Source organism: Phascolarctos cinereus, unplaced genomic scaffold (genome assembly GCF_003287225.1).
Source record: "Phascolarctos cinereus isolate Bilbo 61053 unplaced genomic scaffold, phaCin_HiC Scaffold_3;HRSCAF=262, whole genome shotgun sequence".
In the NCBI taxonomy this organism is placed as follows: Eukaryota; Metazoa; Chordata; class Mammalia; order Diprotodontia; family Phascolarctidae; genus Phascolarctos; species Phascolarctos cinereus.
Window position 1 is genome coordinate 83,872,579 of NW_027555736.1, and position 21,630 is coordinate 83,894,208.

Consider the following 21,630-nt stretch of genomic DNA (forward strand, 5'->3'; position numbering starts at 1 on the left):
TGACATGCCTGTCAAATTAGACCATGACTATATTGGATAACCACTGTTAACAGAGAGTAAGCTTGTCCCTGAATTAGTTAGGATAAGAATGAAACTGGATCACGTTTTGGAATTTGTACTGTGGGCCCTGCAAAACAACCTGTTGACTAAAAAAGAACAATTTGCTATCTTATCGCCTTCTCCGCTTAACCAGGTAGAACTAAACCTCAGTGGCAGAGAAAATGCCTGGTCAATGGCAGCAAGATCTGTTTTCTCAGCTCAGGTTGCTTTGGCTGGGGGAAAAAAATATCCTTATGTCCTTACAATGAATATGAGATTTCCCTTGTGGGCCACAGTGCCCAGTTCTCTTTGAGAACTATAAAAACAGCAGCATAACAGAGAAGCTTTTTTTTTTTTCTGACAGCTTCTGTTGTCAATCTTACTGCAAATTGGCCATGTTGCTGCCTAAAGAATGTATATCAACCAAGGGAATCAAATGGTGCTCCTGAATTCATATGAGCAACATGGCCCTCTAGGGAGCTGATGAGATAAGAATTCTTTGAAACAGTGACACTAATAAATAAACCCAGATTGATACACTACCATCTTTATAGTTCTGTGCTTGGTTTCTCTGACACTAATTAGTCAATATCAAGATGGACATGACTTTGATTGACCTCTTTGCCACTTAGCAGTCTATACTTTCCTCGTTTTTGTTTTCCCTTCCTCAATAGGGCCAGGCTTGTCATGAGGATAATCAGATGTTGGCTTGGGATAATGTTCATTATTTTCAGCAGGGTTACCTAGGATACTCTTTTAATAGTTAGAGTTTTTTGGAGACAGGTTTATATTTTACCCTGTGGTCTCTTTGTATTCTCTTAGCTCCCGCTGGCCATCACTCCTATAGTCTAAGCCCACTGGAGACACACAGCAACTTGGGCACTTGATTATATCAGAATTGGATGCAGCTTTCTTTTATCACTCAATGTGTGACGCACAGGAGAGAGGGTCAGTGTATGCCCAAAATCCAACATAACTCTGTTCATATTTTGAAAGATCCATACAAACTTGAACTCTGGTCCATAGTGTATGAAAATGTTTCTTTTCTCCTCCCTCCCACCCCTTTCTCCTTTTTGTCTTGGCCCTAGTCAGATACATTTACTTCTTGGGCTCAAGTATCTTCATTAATTCTTATTTATTGTAGTAATTGCCTTGGTAATTTGGAGGGTCACCAGGATAGTTAAAAGCCTTGGGATAATATGTAAAGATAAGTTGAAGCAACAAAAGTTCTTTAGCTTCGAGTCGTAATTTAGCTGGAGCTAGGTTAGCTGCCTTTGAGAATTTGCAAGGTTGTTGTTTAGGAGAAGAAGGAAAATAATGCTACTTGGCCTTGGAACTAAAAAATGGCTAGAAGTCACAAAGGGGCAAAATTAGACTTGATAAAGGCAAAAATTTTGTTAACAGTTAGGGCTATGAAGAAATGGAATGCACTGCCTCAGAGACATATGCATTCCCTTTCGGGGAGGCCTTCAAATAAAAGCTGAATCACTGCTGGTCAGTTAGGTTACCAAGGGGATTCTTTGTTCAGGTATATTTTGTACCAGGTAGCCTCTGAAGTCTCTTTCAGCTATGAGATTCTGTGATTCCCTGAAATGTAATTTCTACCTAATCAATCAGCACTGCTGATCTCTGTGACCCTTAGGATTAGGCTTCCTGTAAACAGAAAGGTCAGAAGAACTGATACTGCTCCCTTTTCTCTTTTCTTTGCCTGCCTTGCTTCATATTGAAGCTTTAAGCTATTATCCCTCAGAGCTCAGGCACTAACCCCATCAATTTTTAAAAACAAACAGCACTCCTCCCTGAATGTATTTTGAAGGAGATTTCATTAATGACATGCAACAATATTGTGTTTTATTACATATAGTACCTCTTTTGATCATCAGAGCCACTGAGCAAAAGTGTGATGCAGATGGGTGCTGCAGAATTCATTAGTTTTTGTTTGTGCTCCTAGGGTAACAGGCTGTTTGATGCAGGTCAAACCCCATTACAATAAAAACCTCATGTAACTCAAACACTTCGATTTCCCAGCGGATTGTTCACATGGGAACTAGTCCTTTGGTTTTTGTTGGTATTGGGAATATAGTGACGCCATTTGGGTCCTCTTTGAGAACAAAGGACAACCGTGTTGGGAACTCTCAGGTGAGGAAACTCCCATCTACCAATGCAAATTGACATTTTCTCTATAAATAATCGTTTTAGAATTCCTGAGGGAATGAGGGACTTGTCCAGGGTCTCAAAATATATGTGAGAGAGAGAAAATTTGAATAAAAGTCTTCTTGGCTCCCAGGTCAGCTTTCTATCCCTTCCATATCCCTATTTTCCCCATCGGGGTTTGCACATATCTTGGATCAGCATAAGAAATTAAATGAGAATTTGGAGGGAGTTTTGCAGAAGCCACAGATGACACACAAAGGCTACCAGAGCCTATGTCCAAATACTTAACCCATAGTTTACAATAAGGTATTGTAAACACCTGAAAAAGAAAAAAAAAATCATGCTTCTCCAGTACAAAGGGAGGGCCAAAAAATGTATGCAGATTTCCTTGCATAATGGGAGGCACTGCGCTGCTAACCCCTGCAATGATGTGGAAGGGATAACTGTACTTTGCATAGATAGTTTAAGTAATATCTGAAAAAAATTCTATTCATAACCCAAGAATTTGGGCATTTCTTTAGAAACATAATTATAAAAATACTGGTTGATTAGGAGTCAGAAGGATCTTGGTTTGAATCCTTAATCTCTGGACTTTAGTTTCCTCACCTGTAAATTTTGGATTAGATGTCCTTTGAAGATCCTTCCAGCTGTATGCTTGTGACCCTATAATCCTACTCAATTAATTTTCCAGGGGAAAAACTGTATGGTGAATAAATATATTGATTTTCAGAAGCTAAATTTTAGGACATGAATTGGTAGTGATTAGGGGCAAGAGATGACTGGGTGCCTTCTCTTGGGGCCAAGTCTATATCACAAACACCAGTTATTTTCTCAGCTACCTTTCTTAATTGTTAAGTCAATAAACATTTATTAAGCACTTACTTTGTGCCCAGCACTGTGCTAAGCCTGGGAATATACATATCAAAAAGAAAGACAATCTCTGCCCTCAACAAGCTTACAATCTAATTGTCCTTTAATGATCACTTCTCTGTTTACCCTCCAATGTATTTGCCCTTCTCTCCCTACTCAGGATCTAAGGTTGCAGGGACTAGTTGACTGGCTACCCCTTGGCTTCAATCTCAGCACTCATTTCTCTGTCTTATGTTTTTTTTTCTTCTGTCTGTTTCTTACTTAGAGGCCCCTCAAAAATATTGTTGTGGGGAGACTAGAGTGGCTTGGAAGAGGTTAATTGTGGAGGGTCACTTAGGGCCTTTGATTAGCTTATAAATCTTATTCAGAGCTTCAGAGTTCCATATCTGATGTTTACCATCCACGTTTCCTTAACTCTGGCCCACCTTTTTATTTTCATAGAATGTGAAGAATTTAGGAGCAAGTAGGTGGTGCAGTGGATAGAGTGCCAGGCCTAACGTCAAGAGACTCATCTTTGTAAGTTTCAATCTGGCCTTGGACTCTTACTAGTTGTGTGACCTTGGGCAAGTCACTTAACCCTGTTTGCCTCAGTTTCTTCATCTGTAAAAATGAGTTGGAGAAGGAAATGGCAAATCAGTATCTTTACCAAGAAAACCCCAAATGGTCTCACAAAGAGTTGGACATGACTGAAATGAATAAAAGCAACAAGAAAGAACTTAGGTATAGGACTTCTTGCTACTCAAGTAATAGGAAAGATGAGGATGCGCCCAATAAAGCCCATTGTCATTGAGATAAAGACCACATCTTTGCATTCTGCAGCACTGGCCCTGTGTGTCTCTCAAGCCAATCGCTGAATAACAGAGAAGACCATAAAATCACTGGTCTATGTGTTCATAAAGATAAAACAAAACCATTAATCAAATGGAACTAACCATTTGTCATAAAACTTTTATTGATCATCTAACCTTGAATTTAGAAAACACATATTAAATACCTATTATGTGCCTACAATCTCTAAGTTCCACTGAAGACCCACTGGGAGGTCTCATCATAGTCTTAAGGTAACATTGGGCCAGCAGAATAGCAGCTGGAGAGGCCCAGTGACAGACTGGGTGTTGGCTACCTAAGGGTAAGCCTAGCTAAGATTTACATAATGTCCCATTTCTCATCTTTGTACCTTTGCACAGAGTATCTCAACTGCTCACCTTCATCACCTCTTGGAAGCCTTATCTCTCTCCACCTCCTTTTGTGACTCCCCCCCCACCTCCACCCCTGCCAAGTTGTTCCCCCCGTCTACCTCTGAAATTACTTTGCACGTATTTTTATGTATTTAATTGCTTAGATCATTTCCCCCTGCTCTAGTAAAGTATAAACTCCTAGAGGGCAGGGATTTGTTCTATTTTTGTCTTTCTTGCCCAGCTCCTAGTACAGTGCCTGCCACATGTTAAGTACTTAATCATTGTTAGTTGAATGAATGAATGAATGAATGACATCACTAGAAAATTGGTGACCAAATAAAATAAAGATTTGTGACTGTAACAGCTCACGAAAAGTAGCTGATTAAAGTGTGGAAGAATTGAGTTTGTACTAGATGAAGGGTTCCTTATAATGATGAAAGAATGCATTCTTAAAGTATTATGTATCAGCAATATGATATGAAAAAAAAAGTAAATGACCATTCACTGTATTAATAAGAGTATTGAGTCAGAACAAGAGAGATCAGAAACCCACTTCAGTCAGGGTTAGATTGCATCTGAATTATTCTGTGGATTTCTCTATCTACCTTTTAGGGAGAACATACATAAACTAGAGTATGCTCCAGTATGAACTTCCTCTGGAAGAAATCCTTGGCTTTATCTCTAATCAGAATTTAGCTCCTGCCCTGTTACCCCCAGGCTTCTCTGGGCTCAGCTTGGCCTATTGGCCATACATTGGTCTTTAGTATTCTGCTTAGACCTGCCTCAGCTACCTGCCTTCTTCTTCCTCAGTTCTCCAAAATCTCTCAGGAAAGACACTACAAAGACCAAGAGTTTGCCTAATAGACTGTTCTGATTTTCTAACCCCAGTTCCTGTTTCCTGGAACAGCCCCAGCCTTCTGAAAATACATTTGCAGCTCTTGAATTTGCCCATCTCTTTCTGATGAGGAAAATCCCAGCCCCTCCCTGAGATAAGCTTCTGGATATGGGTGTGTACACTGAAGAGAAAAAAAAACCCTAGCTGTACAAAATATTAAGTGCCTAGTGGGTGTGCTTTAGGAATTCAGAATAAAGATCTGTTTGGCTGAGGAAGGCTTGATGGAGAATTCTTTTTGAAATTTGTATGGGGGGATACAGTAAAGGCAGTTCACATGGCCAGGCCCATAATCCTCAGCAAAGGATTAGGATCAACTACAAGGGAATGTTACCAAATTTGAAGTCTTTTTGTACTGAGTTTTCAATTTTTATTCAATTTCTTTCAAGTACTTTGTAAGAATGACTTCTGTTCAAAGGAAACAGGCTTGAAAGGACTTCTGAAAGAGGTTCCTGAGGCTTGTTTGGTGTCCAATACCTTTTAGAAAACAGCATGTGGATAAGTCGAGTGTAAATGAATGATAAAAATATTCATTTACTTCCCCTTAAAATGTACTGGTAGAAAATTTTAAAAACACTTTATCCCAATTCACTGCAGGATATTTGTGTGTTACCATATTAAAATACTTTTTTAAAAATTGCCAGTATTTTGCTCAACTTGAATTGCTCCCTTTTTTTCTAAATTCTTATGTCATTTTGCCCTGGTATGCAATCTTCCACCAAGTTTTTCTTTGAATGACTTAGTTTTGTTGATGACCAAAAAACATTCCCTATAAAACTTATTTATACTAAAATGTGTTCTGTCATGTACATGTGTAAAATGAGGTTTCTGATAACATTTGCACTACCTACCTTGCCAAGTTCTTGTGAGGAAGACTTGTTATAAACGTTAAAGTGATACGGAAATGTAAGCTATCATGTATATGAACTTCTTTACTTGAAAAAAAAGATATTTTATTTCTTTCTGTGTCTCTGCACCCCCCTCCCCATTCCTCCCTGCCCTGATCCATCCTCCACACTGCTAACAAGTTAATATTCCTCAAAAACATATCTGGCCAAGTCACTTCTCTGCTTAAGTCTCAGTGGTGCCCCAAACTATTATGTTCAGTATTTAAGGTCCTTCACAGTTTAACTCAGATGTAGATGTCCAGGGTAAATACGCATTATTCTCCATCATACACTCTTGTTTCATCCACATTGGCTTATGTAATATTCCGTTTCTCTGATGCCATCTATCATCTTCATGCCCTTGTATAGATTGTTCCCAGTCTTGAATATCTCCTTCCTTCTCTTCCTCCATCTGCTCCTTCTTTCTTCTTTCCATCCTTCCCTTAATTCCTTTGGCCTCCCTTCCTCCCCATCCTTCTCTCTCTCTCTCTCTCTCTCTCTCTCTCTCTCTCTCTCTCTCTCTCTCTGCTTCTTCCTCCCTTCAAGTTCTATTCAAATTCCACTTCCTGAAAGAGGCATTTTCTAATTCCTCTGGTTGTTAGTACTCCCTTTCCATGTTATTTTTTATTTTGTAATTTACTTGTCAATGTACTCATTGTATTTTCTTAATAGAATGTAGGCTCCTTTTTAATATGTTATTTTTAAAATAATATTTTATTATGTTTTCAATTACATGTAAAAACAATTTTTAAGAATTTTTTTAAAAATTTTGAGTTCCAGATTCTCTCCCTTCCTTTTTCTCCTTCCCTGCCCAGAGACAATAAGTGATTTGATATATTATACGAGTGCATAAGTGTTTTGCTTCTGACCACTGCCTCTCCCAATCTGTCCTTGCATCTCTCAGTTCCCCCACTTCTCTCATCCCCCTGCCCTCCTACTTCCCTATAGAGTAAGATAAATCAATGTACTCAATTGATCATGTATATTATTCCCTCTTTGAGCCAATTCCAATGTGAGTAAGGTTCAAGCATTGCCCCCCATCTTTCCTAATAGCTCTTTCACACCTCTTCATGTGAGATAATTTATTCTGCTCTACCTTACCCTTCGCTCTTCTCCTACTAGTACATTCCTATTTCTCACCCCTTTTTTTAATATCATTCCATAATAGTCAACTTATACCTGTGTCTTCTGTCTATGTATAATCCTTCTAACTGCCTTAATAGTGATACCATTCTTAAGACTTCAAAGTATCATCTTCCTGTGAAGGAATGTACACAGTTCAACCTTATTGAATCCCTCTTTCGTGTTTACCTTTTTATGCTTCTCTTGAGTCTTATATTTGAAAATCACATTTTCTTTTCAGCTCTGGTCTTTTCATCAGGAATACCTCAAAGTCCTCTATTTCATTGAATATCCATTTTTATTTTTCAGCTGAAGCTTCACTGGGTAGGTGATTTTTGGTTGTAATACCAGCTCCTTTACCCTCTCCCCTCTGATCCTTTAATGTAGAAGCTGCAATACTGACTGTCTCTATATTTGAGTTGTTTATTTCTGGCTGCTTGTAGATTTTCTCTTTGACCTGGGAGCTCTGAAATTTGGCTATAATATTCCTGGGAGATTTCATTTTGGGATCTCTTTCAGGAGGTGTTCTGTGAATTCTTTCCATTTCCATTTTACCCTATGGTTCTAGGATATCAGGACAGTTTTCCTTGCCAATTTCTTAAAATATGAGGTCCAGACTCTTGTTTTGATTGTGGCTTTCAGGTAGTCCAATAATTATTAAATTACTTCTCCCAGATCTATTTTCCAAGTCAGTTGTTCTTCCAATAATATAGTTCACATTTTCTTCTATTTTTTTTCATTCTTTTGATTTTGTTTTATATTTTCTTGATATCTCATGGAGTCATAGCTTCCATTTGCTTAATTCTAATTTTTAAGAAATTATTTTATTCAGTAAGCTTTTGTACCTACATTTCCATTTGGCCAATATTACTTTTTAAAGACTTCTTTTCTTCAGTGGATTTTTGGACCTTTTTTTCAATTTGGCCAATTCTACTTTTTAGGGAATAGTTTTTGTCTTATTTTTTTAATCTTTTTTTTCCCATTTGTGTGTTTCCTGTAGCAAGCTGTTGACTCTTTTTTTTTCATGATTCTCTTGGATCACTCTCATTTCTTTTCCCAGTTTTTCTTCAACTTCTTTTATTTGATTTTTAAAATACTTTTTGAGCTCTTATAGAAGTTCTTTTTGGGCTTGAGACCAATTCACATTTTTCTTTAAGGCTTTACATGTAGATGTTTTGACATTGTTGTCCTCTTTTAAGTTTGTGTTTTGATCTTCCCTGTCACCATAGCAATTTTCTATGGTTAGGTTCTTTGTGTGTTTGGGTGTGTGTGTGTGTGTGTGTGTGTGTGTGTGTGTGTGTTCCTTTGGTTTAGTTGGGGGTTTTTTTGGTTTGTTTGGTTTGTTTTTGTTTTTGCTTTTTCCAGCCTATTTTGTAAATTTTATGTTAAAGTTGGGTTTTGCTCCCAGGTTGGAGGGGGCAGTGTTCCAGGCTTCTCATGTGGAGCTGCAAGGCCTCACTGCATTAGAGGCCATTGGGCCTAATTACTGGCTTGTCCTAGGCCTGGGAAAAGATTGGGAATGCTGGCTGCTGGCTTGTCGGGATACTGGTTGTGCTGGACTGTGTTCCCCTTTCACCCTATTGAGACATACCTTTCCTGCCACTTTTCTAAGTTGTCTTGGGCTTGAAAATTGTTTCACCCCATTTTTTTTGTTGGTTTTGCCACTCCAAAATTAATTTTGAGGTATTAATTTATAGTTGTTTTTTAAGTGATGAGTGCCTTCCTTTTTCTACCATCTAGAATGTCAGCTCCTTTAGGACAAAAATCGTTTCCTGTTTTTGCCTTTGTCTTCAGCATCCAACGCAGTTCCTGCTACACAGTATAGATGCTCACTGTGACAAAAAAAGGCCCTTAGCTCAAAGTTTAAAACAAGTTGTTCTGCCTGCAAGCCATTTCATACAAGAATATCCAATTCAATTCAATAAACATTTATTTAGTGGTGGGTGCCAGCTAAGTGCTGGGAAGACAAATAAGAAAAAACAATAATCCCTGCCCTCCAGGAGATCACAGTCTAATTGGGGAAGACAACATGTGAAAGAAACCTGATGGAGGGCATAGGGATAGGTCACCAGGCAGGGTACCCTGAGGGAACATCTTGTTCCACAGAGTAGTAGTTGGAAAATGAGGTGACCAGGAAGGTTATAAGACAGAGGTCTTTGTGAGGAGTTTGGTGCTCTGCCCTCCAGCCCTCCAGAAAAAGGAGAGAGGCAATGAGGGTGAGTTGAGAAAGTGAAGATATTTAGAATATTAAAAGGGAGGAGGGGAGTTAGTCTAGATTTCAACTGCACTTGGGACAAGGCAATTTGATGCCTGCAGGGAGAAGCAACAGGAACTAGCTAGTTTATTAATCTGTCATTGACCTTGGGGCCTCGGAATGGAGGTGGATCTGTTTTTCCCTCTGGCTGATTATACACAAAAAGTAAGGTGGAGGGAAAACTTAAATGCTAGGCTGTGGATTTGACTGTTCCTTCATATTAAAATGAAGGCTAGCTTAGAGATGGAGTCACTCCTGTCTTTAGATGGAGTGTCTAAGGTCCTCTCTCTTGGCCTCCACAACATATCTTAAGGTAGACCTGAATGCTAATTCATTTATCAGAGGGATTCAGCATAAGAGGAAAGGTGGGTCATTGTTAAAATAACATTAAATTTCAGTCATGTGTTTGTGTGAAAGCAGTTATAGGATGACCTCTCATAGCAATACAGATATAAATCTCCCTTAATTCAGTCTGATCTAGGATAAAATGGCAAAGATCTTTTTGGAGTAGCCAATTTATTCATCACAACTTCACAGTATTCAAGGGGTTTAACAACCAGGCTCATGTTGTTACAACTGAAGGCTTTCTTATTCAAAGGGAAGAAGCAGAAAAAGAGGAAATGTGTTGGGGGATTCTATCATTCCCTCCACAAGGCTGGCAGCTTCAACCTTTCCAGAAATCTGCATCTGCCTAGAGATGATTTTACATGAGTAGGGGCCAGGCGGTATTCTTTTTAAGTAGCTGTTGGCATTTTCCTTTTCGTGGAGAACTACTGATGTGTCAACACAAACACTTTTTACCAGGATCAAAGTGACATCTCAAATAATGAGCCAAATTTACAATCTGAGTTTTCATCCCACATGGTAAGTTCCAATCTTTATAATTACAGCAGGATATAATTGTTGCTAGGTTAGCATCAATAACAGAAAACATGTGTTAGTATAAAGCAATCTAATGTATATAAAGTACTACAAGTAAATAGTACTTACTTTTCTACTCATTTAACTGTCGAATTTATTAAGCACCTACCTACTATGTGCCATGCATTGCGCTAAGCAGGAGGATACAAAGAAAGGTAAAAAGCCCTTATTCTTAAAGACCTCAATTTAATTGGGGAGACAACATGCAAATAACTGTGCAAACAAGATATATGCAAGATAAATTGGGGGTAGTCTCAGAGGGAAGGCACTAAGATTAAGATGGAATGGGAAGGCTTCTTGCAAAAGGTAAAACTTTAAACCAAGGAAACCGGGAGGTAGAAATGAGGACAGAGAGTAATCCAAATGTGGGGGTCAGCTAGTGAAAACACTTGGAGTTGGGAGATGAAGGACCAGCCAGGAGGCCAGTGTCACTGGATAGCAGAGTACTTGAAGGTATAAGAAGACTGGAAAGGTAAGAAGGGGCCAGGCTATGGAGGGCTTTGAAAGCCAATTTATTATTAGGGTAGAAGCTACCCAAAGGTAAAGATTGTCTTATTTCATTTCCATATCCACATTTGCTAGTGTTCGATGCCTAGTAGGCATTTAATAAATAGTGGTTGAATTAATATGAATAGAAATGCCAGTGATAACAATAATGATAACGATGATGGTAATCATAATCATAAACCTTCAGAAATTATCCAGAAATACTGAATTCAGGTCGTTCCTTCTAAGATCTCTGGTAGGATGATTATAAGGCTCTCTGTGTCTTCTTTTTGTTTCTCATAGAATCACAGATATGGAAGGGACCTGAGATGTCATTAAGTCTAATCCTCACTCACAGCATGTTTTACTACTCTCACCACTTTCTTGTTTGCTTCAGCACCTCAAAAATTCTTTGATTTTCTTGCAGTGGCTACTTCCTTCACATACACAGATTGCAATCATTCCATGCCTTAATAGACAGCCTTCTTGCCTGGATGAAGCCAGAACAATTTATCATCTTGTGGCCTAGCTCCTGGTGGTGAATTCTCCCACCCCTATTTAGGCTGTTCCTTGAAAAAAAAAAAAAGAAGACACATAGTGGGTTTATAGAACTGTACTTAAAGCCTTTTCAGTTTGATCTGACCTGTGAGAGTTTGTGCTATGTTAACTCCCTTTCTATAAAGCAGAATTATTCATTGTGGCTCATGTCATAAGGATTCAATGAGGCAGAATAAGGAATATGTCATAAATAATTTGAAGTACACAGAAGATTAGAAATAATTGTAGCAGTCATCATGGCTGAAATGATTCACAAAGAGTTTGACCCACATTAGCTTGCCTCCCCAGCTACCCTCTGAAATGAACAGGAGAACAAGGCATTCAAAAGTTTCCAGCATACCTCTGGATCTATGCCCATTTTCAGCATTGGGAAGATTGCTTCATTCGTCCTTGGTCTGGGTGTTTGCAAACAGTGCATTACAAAGTTACCTCAGAAAAGAAGACCTAGTCCCAGATTTAAAATTTTTAAAAAGAACAACAATAACAAAAAAAAAAACATGAAACCTCTTTAGCGTGGGACTGTGTGCTTTCTGTAGTGCTTTGAAGATTCTCACTCTCTGAAATAACCAATGATCTATTCTGTTTGAACATAGCAATCTTATGCATAAGTGAAAGCTTCAGCTATGAATATGAGGTTGTAATGTTGATGGCTAGTAAATGGAAGTGATGGTGACTGCTTTGTGGCCCCTAATTTCCTCCTTAGAAGGGAAAAAAAAATTTTGTAAAATCAGAATGTTAAACCTATTTGGGAATCACATCTTTACCATTTACTTGCCATGCAAAATTGTGTGCATTGCCTGTCTTTTCTAAGCCTCAGTTATTTGTTTGTGTTTGTTAACTTGTAAAATGAATATCATATTTATTCTACCAGGATTATAACAAGGATCAAATAAAAAAAATCAGTGTAAAACATTTTATAAATAACAAACTACTTTGAAATTTAAATGTAAGAATTTTCAAATGGCTTAACATCAGAATTCGGTACAGTTTTGTCTGTGTAAATGACTTTAAAAAGGCACATTCCCATCTGCTTTACTGCTGTATCCTAAGAACCACTGGTCCAGCAATTTGCAAGTGAAACTACTTATATGTGTTGCTTTCTCCCTGTTAGCCCGGTTAGAACATGGTTAGGTTCCTACCATGGAGATAATTTACATCACTTGTCTTGTTTTATATCATTTCCCCCCCTTAACATCATCATGTTGGTGGTGTATTTTAAATAGAAAAGAGTTTTCCATGTGGATATCAAACACTAGAACTCTCACCATACTTGGATCTATTTGCAATGCATGACTAAGCCATGAGTGCGAAGCTGAGTATAAGGCTTTGTGGCAATCAGTAAAGATAGCATAAATGTGAGGATACTTTCAGATGGCTTGTTTGGTAATAATTGAATAAGTGATTAATCGTCCTTAGAATTTTTCTTTCCTTTTTGCTCCTCAGCCAATATATTTATTTCTTGAAATTATAGAGTTGTTTTGAATGACTCTAGCTATGAAAGCCTTGAATAAATTACTTAAACATGTAAAATTGGTCCCTGTTTTCACCGGTATACATACAGTCTGTCTGTCTGTCTGTCTGTCTGTCTGTCTGTCTCTGTCTCTCTCTCTCTCTCTCTCTCTCTCTCTCTCTCTCTCTCTTTCTCTCTCCCTCCATGTAGTGACTCCTGTTAGGGAAGCACCATTGTGTGGTAGATAGAGAGCGGACCTTGGATCCAGGAATATCTGGCTTCAAATCTGTCTCTGACACATAGTAGACACGAAAGCCGGGGTAAGTCACTTAATGTCTCAGTATTCTGGGCAACACTTTTAAGAGTATAAGCTTCAGAAAAAAATGTCAACCTGCATCAATAGAGGCGTTTTCTCCCCAGGACCTCACTATTACCAATGAAATCCCAGGTTTAGTCTCTATCCCTATATATTGTTTGTTTAGAGAAATTGGAATCAGGCTTTCATCAGAGAGGCTGCTGAATATGTCACCATGAAGTCTTTGAGCCATTAATTATGGATGTTACCTAGAACAGTAGCATCCCAGTTTTGTAGAAAATTCGGAATTTCTCATTTTTCTGGACATCACCATTCATTTATTCTCTTTTGAATTTGATTCACCTTGTGTTTTTCTTGTGTTAAATTTCTTCCAACCAAATGAATAACTAGGACTTTTCCTTTTCCACATCTTCCTTCTTCAGAGGTTCTCTCTTTCCTGTATTTTTTAAAAGCCTCTTTAGTACAGTTCTTGGTTGTTGATGAATTGTTTACTTTATTCTTTCTGCTGCCTTGACTCCTGGTATTGCCTGAACCAGCAGACTTTCATATTTAGTCGTTTAATAAAGATATCAAGAATTCCTGGTGTTCTTTTGTTTTCCAGATTCTTTCTGTGTTTCTTTTTCATTACACTGAAAAGTGATATGCTGTTCAAAATTTCTAATCTATATACTGGTGAAGTATTGTTACACTTATACCATGTATTTGTATAGATTTTCAAATACTTTTCTCAATATATTTCTGCCTTGGTGGTATTTGCTGTATATCTTTAGGAGTATTCCTAGAAAACTCTACATATGGTCCTTACTCTGGGAATTGCACAGGACATTGTGTATTGGTTATGATATGTTTTTACACTCTGTCAAATGTTGTAGAACGCATCACATTCATTCACGCTAATTATAGCTCATATCAATTTTTTAAACTGCATTCTTTTGTTATGGTTAGTTAATTCAGTGGATTGTCAAACTATTAATTTCTTCTGTGACCACAAAAGCAGCTAGTATAGGGCTAGACAAACAATAAGTACTCAAAAAATTGGTGGATTTATTTGAACACATAAAAAATTGTATTTTTTCCCTTAGATCCTAATAACTATTATCACAGAAGGAATGAAATGACAACTACAGATGACCTGGATTTTAAGCATCACAACTACAAAGAAATGAGACAGGTAGGCCATGGATGGACTCATTTCATTTGTGGACTATGTGAATGGGGTGGTATTATAAAGATAATTAAGAAGTCCTTTTTGTCAAGAGTTAGAATACTATGGTATTAAGATGGACTATCATAGCAACTTTGCCAAAGAGATAACTCTCTAAACTGTTTAAAAGTTAGTGGCTTCAAGATTTAGGCTACTCAGATATTTTGCCATTTTTCATTATCTCCTTGTTGGTGAAGTATTTTCCAGAATTTCAACCTGAAGATTTCCCATGGGTGAAGTTCCAGTTTGGCATTTAGGTTGTGTTTGTCTCATCCCTAACATCTGAATGAGAAGTGAAAAATCCCATCAGTCACAAAGATGCCAGTGGACAAGTCTGACCCAGCCCTTGTCAAACTGCTAATTCCATCCCTCTGACAGTGCCAGCATATGTACACCCCCTTGCTCCTCCTCTCTGAGAGCATATAACAAACTAAGAGAAGTTCTGCTAAGCAGAACTCTAAGGTTTCATTATAGAAGTCATTAATTCTGGGCATTTGACAGCATTTTTGAGGACATAAGATGACTTCAAAGACCAGCCAAAGAATGAGAAGCCAGGGTCCTTGTCCTCAAGCAGCTTAAAAGTATCAGCTATGACATGGCATCCCCAAAAAGCTAACCCTGCCTTAACTCACGTTAATGGAAGTCTAGGGTCCAGAACAAGGGGCTTGATAGTTCCACAGCACTCTGTCCTATTCATCTCACACCTAGAGTACTGTGTTCAGTTCTGGGCACTACATCTTAGGAGGGACGTTCCAAAGCTGGAATGTGTTCAGAAGAAGGTAACCAGGATGTTGGTCAAGTGATTATTGCTTTAAGCATCTAGGAATTTTTAGTTTAAAATAATAGTACTACGTAGATAATACTTTAAGGTTTGCAAACAACTTAACATATTATTTCTTTTGGTCCCCACCACAACCCAATGAGGCAGGTGGTATTAGCTGTATTTTACAGATGAGGAAACTGAAGTTGAGAAAAGTTAAGTGACTTGTCCCAGAGAAAATAAAAAACTGAGGGGAAGTATGATACCTACCTTAGCACCAGAAAGGGGCTTCAAACAAAATCTGGATGACCATTTAAACGTATTATCAAGGGAAGGTAGCATGTTGACTAAATGTTGTCCAATTTGCCTTTTGATTCTAAGAGTCTGTGATTCTAAGTGGAAAGACTGAATATGTGCACATATAGAATAGCAGATGTAGCAAGATCTCATTAAGCCCAGTTACTTATAGTATGGACCACATATATTTGAGGGCTGAGGTTTGTGTTGAATAAAGGAGTGAATAGCCAGATGGAGTCAAACATGTAAACTACGTATTGTGATGGAACACTGGGGCTGAGTTGAAGAGGACAGTATGACATATTTGCAAAGGTGTCTGGATTGTGCCTTTGACCCAAACCTAATGCATGAACAAATCCAGTTTTATCTCTAACAATCTCATTTCCCTTCAGAGACCAAAAAAATTCCAGACTCATATCCGCACAGACTTAGGTGTGGGATGTGCCAAAGAAATATTTCTTCCTGTCTTGCTCTTTAGAAATCAAGATAATTTGTTTGGACTTGAAGCATGTGAATCATTTTGGTGCTCAAAATCTTCGGTGTATTTCTGCTGCATGACTCATCTTTCAGTTTTATCGAGCAATTGTGTACTGAGTCACAGATTTAGTTCATCAGAGATTTCATGGCCTATTTTCTCAGCACAAAGATTAGACAGTTATAAACTCAATTGACATAATTAATACCAAGAATAATATCTAAATGCATTTAAACAATTAATTGTACATAGATAGGTCAAGTTGAAAGTATCCTTAAAAAGTAGTTTCAGATTTTCTTTTCTCATTTAGGAATATCCAACAGGATTATATTTCAAGATGCAATAAAATTCTTTGTCTCACAGAGTGTCAGAGCTGGAAGAATCTTAAGAAATCACAAGTCTAATACTTCTTCCACAAACAGCTATCGCTTTCCCCAAACCCTTCTCTTCTCCAGAATAAACATTCTTAGTTCCTTCAGCATCCTTTTTATATGACATGAATCCAAGACCTTTTACCATCTTGTTTACCCTCCCTCTGCATACCATCCAGCTTACCTGTGTCCTCCAGAACACTCCATATGTAGTCTTTTTTTTTTATAAGCAATTGGGGTTAAGTGACTTGTCTAGGGTCACACAGCTAGTAAGTGTCAAGTGTTTAGCTTGAGGCCAGATTTGAACTCAGGTCCTCCTGACTGTAGGACCAGTGCTCTATCCACTGTGCCACCTAGCTGTCTCCATAAGTAGTTTTTAGACCTAGAAGTTAAGCCTCTCTTCATACAGCCTAACATCACGTTTTTAGGGCTATCATGTCTCACCACTGGCACTCCTTGTTGTGTTATTTTTTGAACACCAGTGTGAGATATTACATTCATACCCATTGAATTTTACCTTATTAAATTGAGCCCAGTGCTCTAGTCTGTGAAGATCTTTTGGGTTTCTGACTTTTTAATTCAATGTATTTTCTCTTTCAATTTTGTGTCATCTGAAAAATTCGAGATCGTACTATCTGTGCTTTATTGAAGTCGTCAATAAAACCAGCCCAGTTCCTTGGAAGTTATTCTTCAAAGCTAACAGTATGCCATCAATGACTCCTTTTCCAATCTATGCATTCAACCAATTTAGAATCCATCCACTGAATGACCACCTCATCAGCGCCTTTCTTTACCATCAGATTATATGAAGTACTTTATCAAATGCTTCACTTAATCCTAGGTAAAAAATTATATCTACATAATTTCCCTGATCTTTCGGAACTAGTTTCATTTCCTGTCAAAAAAGTTAAAAAGGAAAAATAAAAAAGGTTAGTGTAACATGATCTGACCTTCATGAAGCCAACAATAGTTGACTCTTTCTAATCATTGCTTACTAATCATCCTTTAACTAACGATTCTAGACTTTTCCCAGGAATTGAAGTTTGTCACAGGACTAGAGCTTTCAGACTTTATTCTCTTCTCTTTTTTGAAAATTAGAACATCGTTTTCCCTTCCCTGTTTCTGTGATGCCCTTCCCATTCTCCACAACCTTTCATCTGTCACTGACAGTGGCTCATCAGTTAGGTATACCAAGAACCCAAGGATGGAGCTCATTTGTGGCAGGTGATGTGAATTTGACAAAGACAATTAGATACTCTCTTACCATATTCTTTCTTATCTTAGATAGCAACTGCTAGTTAGCTATTTTTGTTTTGTTTTCTTTTGTTTTAATTTGCAGTGTAAAAGTCACTCTTTTAGGCAGAGAAAATAAAATGAAAATAAGAATTAGGAGGTCAGCCTTCTCTTTCTTGTCAGTTAGCATCATCTGACATCACACCAAGTCAGAATCTGATCCCTTCTTTGATTCCCTTCTTTACCTCAGCATCCACAAAACAAAACAAAGCAGAGCACAACAAACAAACAAAAACAGGAACTTTTTGCTGTCCTTAACATTTCTCTCCAGCCTTATATCATTCTGAGCTTTAGAGTTCTTGATACTGTATATAGAGGACCACACCATATTCTGATATTCATTCCCTGCTATGTTCCTTTTCTTCCCTCTTCGGTACATAGCTTTTGAAATTCTGGGTTGGACTGTGAGTTCTCTGTGCATCCCTATTAGTCTCTTCAGATAGTTCCTGTTTGTTTGTTTTTACTTCTCATCAGAATTTTTTTTCCTTTTGCATCTTCAGAATTAAATTCTGAAGAGTTCCCCATCCTTCCTGGGATGACTTCCTGTAGAATTTTTAGTCCATGACATCCCACATAGCTTTGCTGCTGATCTCTCTGAAATCTGCCTTCTCGAAATGCTAAGCTATACTTAGCTTTCCTCTTCTTTTCTATTAAAATGTCTAGGAGAGCATGATCTTTTTCTTCTCCATGTTAATGTAACAACAACAACAATAACAATAGAACTATTAGGAGAGCTATAATGTATTTTCTTATATGCATTGCATGTAATATATAATCAAATATATACATGTGCATATATTATATATAACACTATTAGGATATCTATGTCAATATATACTACATATCATTATGTATTATAGCTATCCTAATACTATTATTATGGTATTAATAATACTAATAATATTTTGTTGTCATTTTCAATTATATCCAACTAATAATATTATGTTATATAATATATAAAATATATTAAAGCTATACTAACAGTGCTATTATTATTATAGCTATCTAGTATATTATAACATAGCAGTTTTAAACTTTGAAAAATGTTGTACATATGTTACATACATCTCATTTGATACAATGATACTGTGAGGTAGGTGTATTATTATCCCTAGTTTATAGATGAGTAAAGAGGGAGATAATGTAATTTGCCCAGGGTCACTCAGTTAATAAATGTCTAAGGAAGGATTTGAACTCAGATACTTCTGACTCCAGGTTCCTTGCTCTTAAATCTGTGCCCCTGAGCTGATTCTAATGATGATATGTTCACCATTTCAGCACTAGCAACCAATTCCTCCATGTAAGTGAAGGTCAGAATTAATATAGTATGTCCCCTTGTTACTCTTCTACCTTTTGAAGGATGGCATTTACATTATGATAAATCAAGAATTTATTAGGTGGTCTCTTTTTGGCAACAAGAGAGCATGAGCAAATGTTTAGATAATTGAAACCGCCTGTTGTAATTATGCCCTGTGTCTTGGCCAGGTTTCAGACCTGTATCCATCTGCATTGATCTTTACCCAAATGTTCATCTTGTAGTTTCCTCTCCTAAGTATATATTCTTTATTTTTTAATTTTATTTTCAATTTATGGAATAAAACAAGCATTTTCACAACATAATATAATAAAAAGATGATTTCACATGAAATTGCAAATCTACTATGCACAACTTGCTATTCTTTTCAAATATACAACAAAATTATCGCACAAATTTCTTTTTTTTCTTCCCTCCCACCACCCCCTACTTTAGAGATGGCTACCATTAGACATAAATACATGTATGTGTGTGTGTGTGTATACACATATATGCACACATAGTTATGTGTGTATGAATATATGTATGTGCGTATGTGTATGTATATATACACATAGATATAGATATAGATATAGATATAGATATAGATATAGATATAGATATAGATATAGATATAGATGTAGATATAGATATAGATGTAGATATAGATAATTATTCTATACATACTTCTGTTTATCAGTTCTTTCTCTGGATGCAGATAGCATCTTTCTTCATAGGTCCTTTGTAGTTAATTTGGGAATTTATAATAGACAAAATAACTTAATTGCTCAAAGTTGTTCTTAAAACAATATTGCTCTTACTGTATACATTGTTCTCTTGGTTCTGCTCATTTGACTCTTCCTTATTTTGTGCAAGTCCTTCCATGTTTTTCTAAAATCATTGAGCTCAGCATTTGTTATAGCACAGTAGTGTTCCATCACAATCATATACCACAACTTGTTTAGCCATTCCCTAATTGATGGGCATCTCTGCAATGTCCAGTTCTTTGCCACCATGAAGAAAGCTACTATAAACATTTTAGAACATATAGGTTATTTTTCTTTTCCCCAAATTATCCACAGAAATAGACCAAGTAGTGGTATTGCTGGGTCAAAGAGTATAGGTAGTTTAATAACTCTTTGGGCATAATTCCATATCGCTCTCCAAAATGGTTGGATCAGTTCACAGTTCCACCAACAATGATTTAGTGTCCCAATTTTTCCATATCCCCTTCAACATTTGTTGCTTTCCTCTTCTATCATTTTAGCCAATCTGGTAGGTGTAAAATGATTATTTCAAGGTTGCTTTAATTTGTATTTCTGTAATAAGTAATTATTTAGAGCATTTTTTTTCATATGAGTATAAATTGTTTTGATTTCCTCATCAGGAAAACTTTCTGTTCATATCTTTTGACATATTATCAATTGGAGAATGATTTGTATTCTTATAAATTTGACAAAGTTCTTTATATAGTTTAGATATGAGACCTTTATCTGATAAACTATCTATAGAAAGTTTCCCCAAATTTTCTGCTTTTCTTCTGATCTTGGCTATGTTTGTTTTATTTGTAGAAAACCTTTTTAATTTAATGTAATCGAAATTATCCATTTTATACCTCACTTTGTGCTCTATCTCTTGTTTATTCTTAAATTGTTCATGTATCCATAAGTTCGATAAGCAACATGCTTCATGTTCTTCTAATTTTCTTATAAAATCTCTCTTTATATCTAGGTCATATATCCATTTTGACTTTATCTTGGTAAGTGGTATAAGATATTGGTCTATGCCCACCTTCTGCCATACTGCTTCCCATTTTTCCCAACAATTTTTACCAAATAATGAATTCTTATTCCCAAAATCTTAAGGCTTTACGCTTGTCAAATTCAAGTGTTTATTTGCTGCTGTAAATTGTATGTCTACTCTATTCCACTGATCTACCTTTCTATTTCTTAGCTATTACCAGATAGTTTTGATAATTACTACCTTATAATACAATTTAAAGATCTGGTACTGCTAAACCTCTCCTTCCTTTATACTTTTAAAATATTTCCTTTGATATTTTTGACTTTTTGCTTCTTCCATTTTTTCCTTCTCACCCTCTCTTTTCACCCTATCCCTGTTACCTTATTTTCTCCCCTTACCCTCTTATTCCTTATTTTAGCTACCCCTCTAAAAGTCCCACCCTTATCTATCCATCCTACCCTTCTAATCTTAGTCTACGTACTATTCTTAAAATCCCTCCTCCATCGTATCCCCCAGTTTTTTCACCTCTCTAGAAGTTCAGAAGACTTCTAGACCTCTTCAGATGTATATATTATTTCATCTTCATCCCAGATGAGAGTTAAGTTCTGATATTACTACTCCTCCACCTGCTTCCTCCATGTTACTTCTTCCTTTGACACTGGATTTTCATGAGCTAATTTCTCCTTTTAACCTTTTCTTACCCAATTTTGTTTTTTAGAATCACCTCATCATACACAACTCAGCCCCAACTTTTCTTTCAAACTACATTAGTAATGATAACACTTTTAAAAATACTATCACTACTAATAATTACATTTTCATGTCATAAGTAAACAGTTTGACCTCAATCAGTGCCTTATAATTAGGCTTTAATGATTTCCTTATATTTCTTCTGGATCCAAGGCCTTTATAAATAATTGAAATCTTAATTCTGAATGTAATATATTCCTTGTCTAAATTGAAGGCTTGAAATTGTGGTTTGTGGCATATTTTCATTTAGTTAAATTAACTTGCTAAATATGTAAAGATACATACATACTTACGTACACATGTACATTAGTACATG

At 36.8% G+C, this 21,630-nt stretch overlaps 1 protein-coding gene across 1 annotated transcript in view; it reads left to right on the top strand.

Moving 5' to 3' along the window:
- CPXM2 (carboxypeptidase X, M14 family member 2) overlaps positions 1–21,630 on the top strand; it is a 219,216-nt gene that overhangs the window by 143,439 nt on the left and 54,147 nt on the right. The window contains exon 7 of the mRNA XM_020964119.2: positions 14,210–14,298. Within this exon, the coding sequence (XP_020819778.1) occupies positions 14,210–14,298 (89 nt within the window). The remainder of the gene's footprint in view (positions 1–14,209; positions 14,299–21,630) is intronic.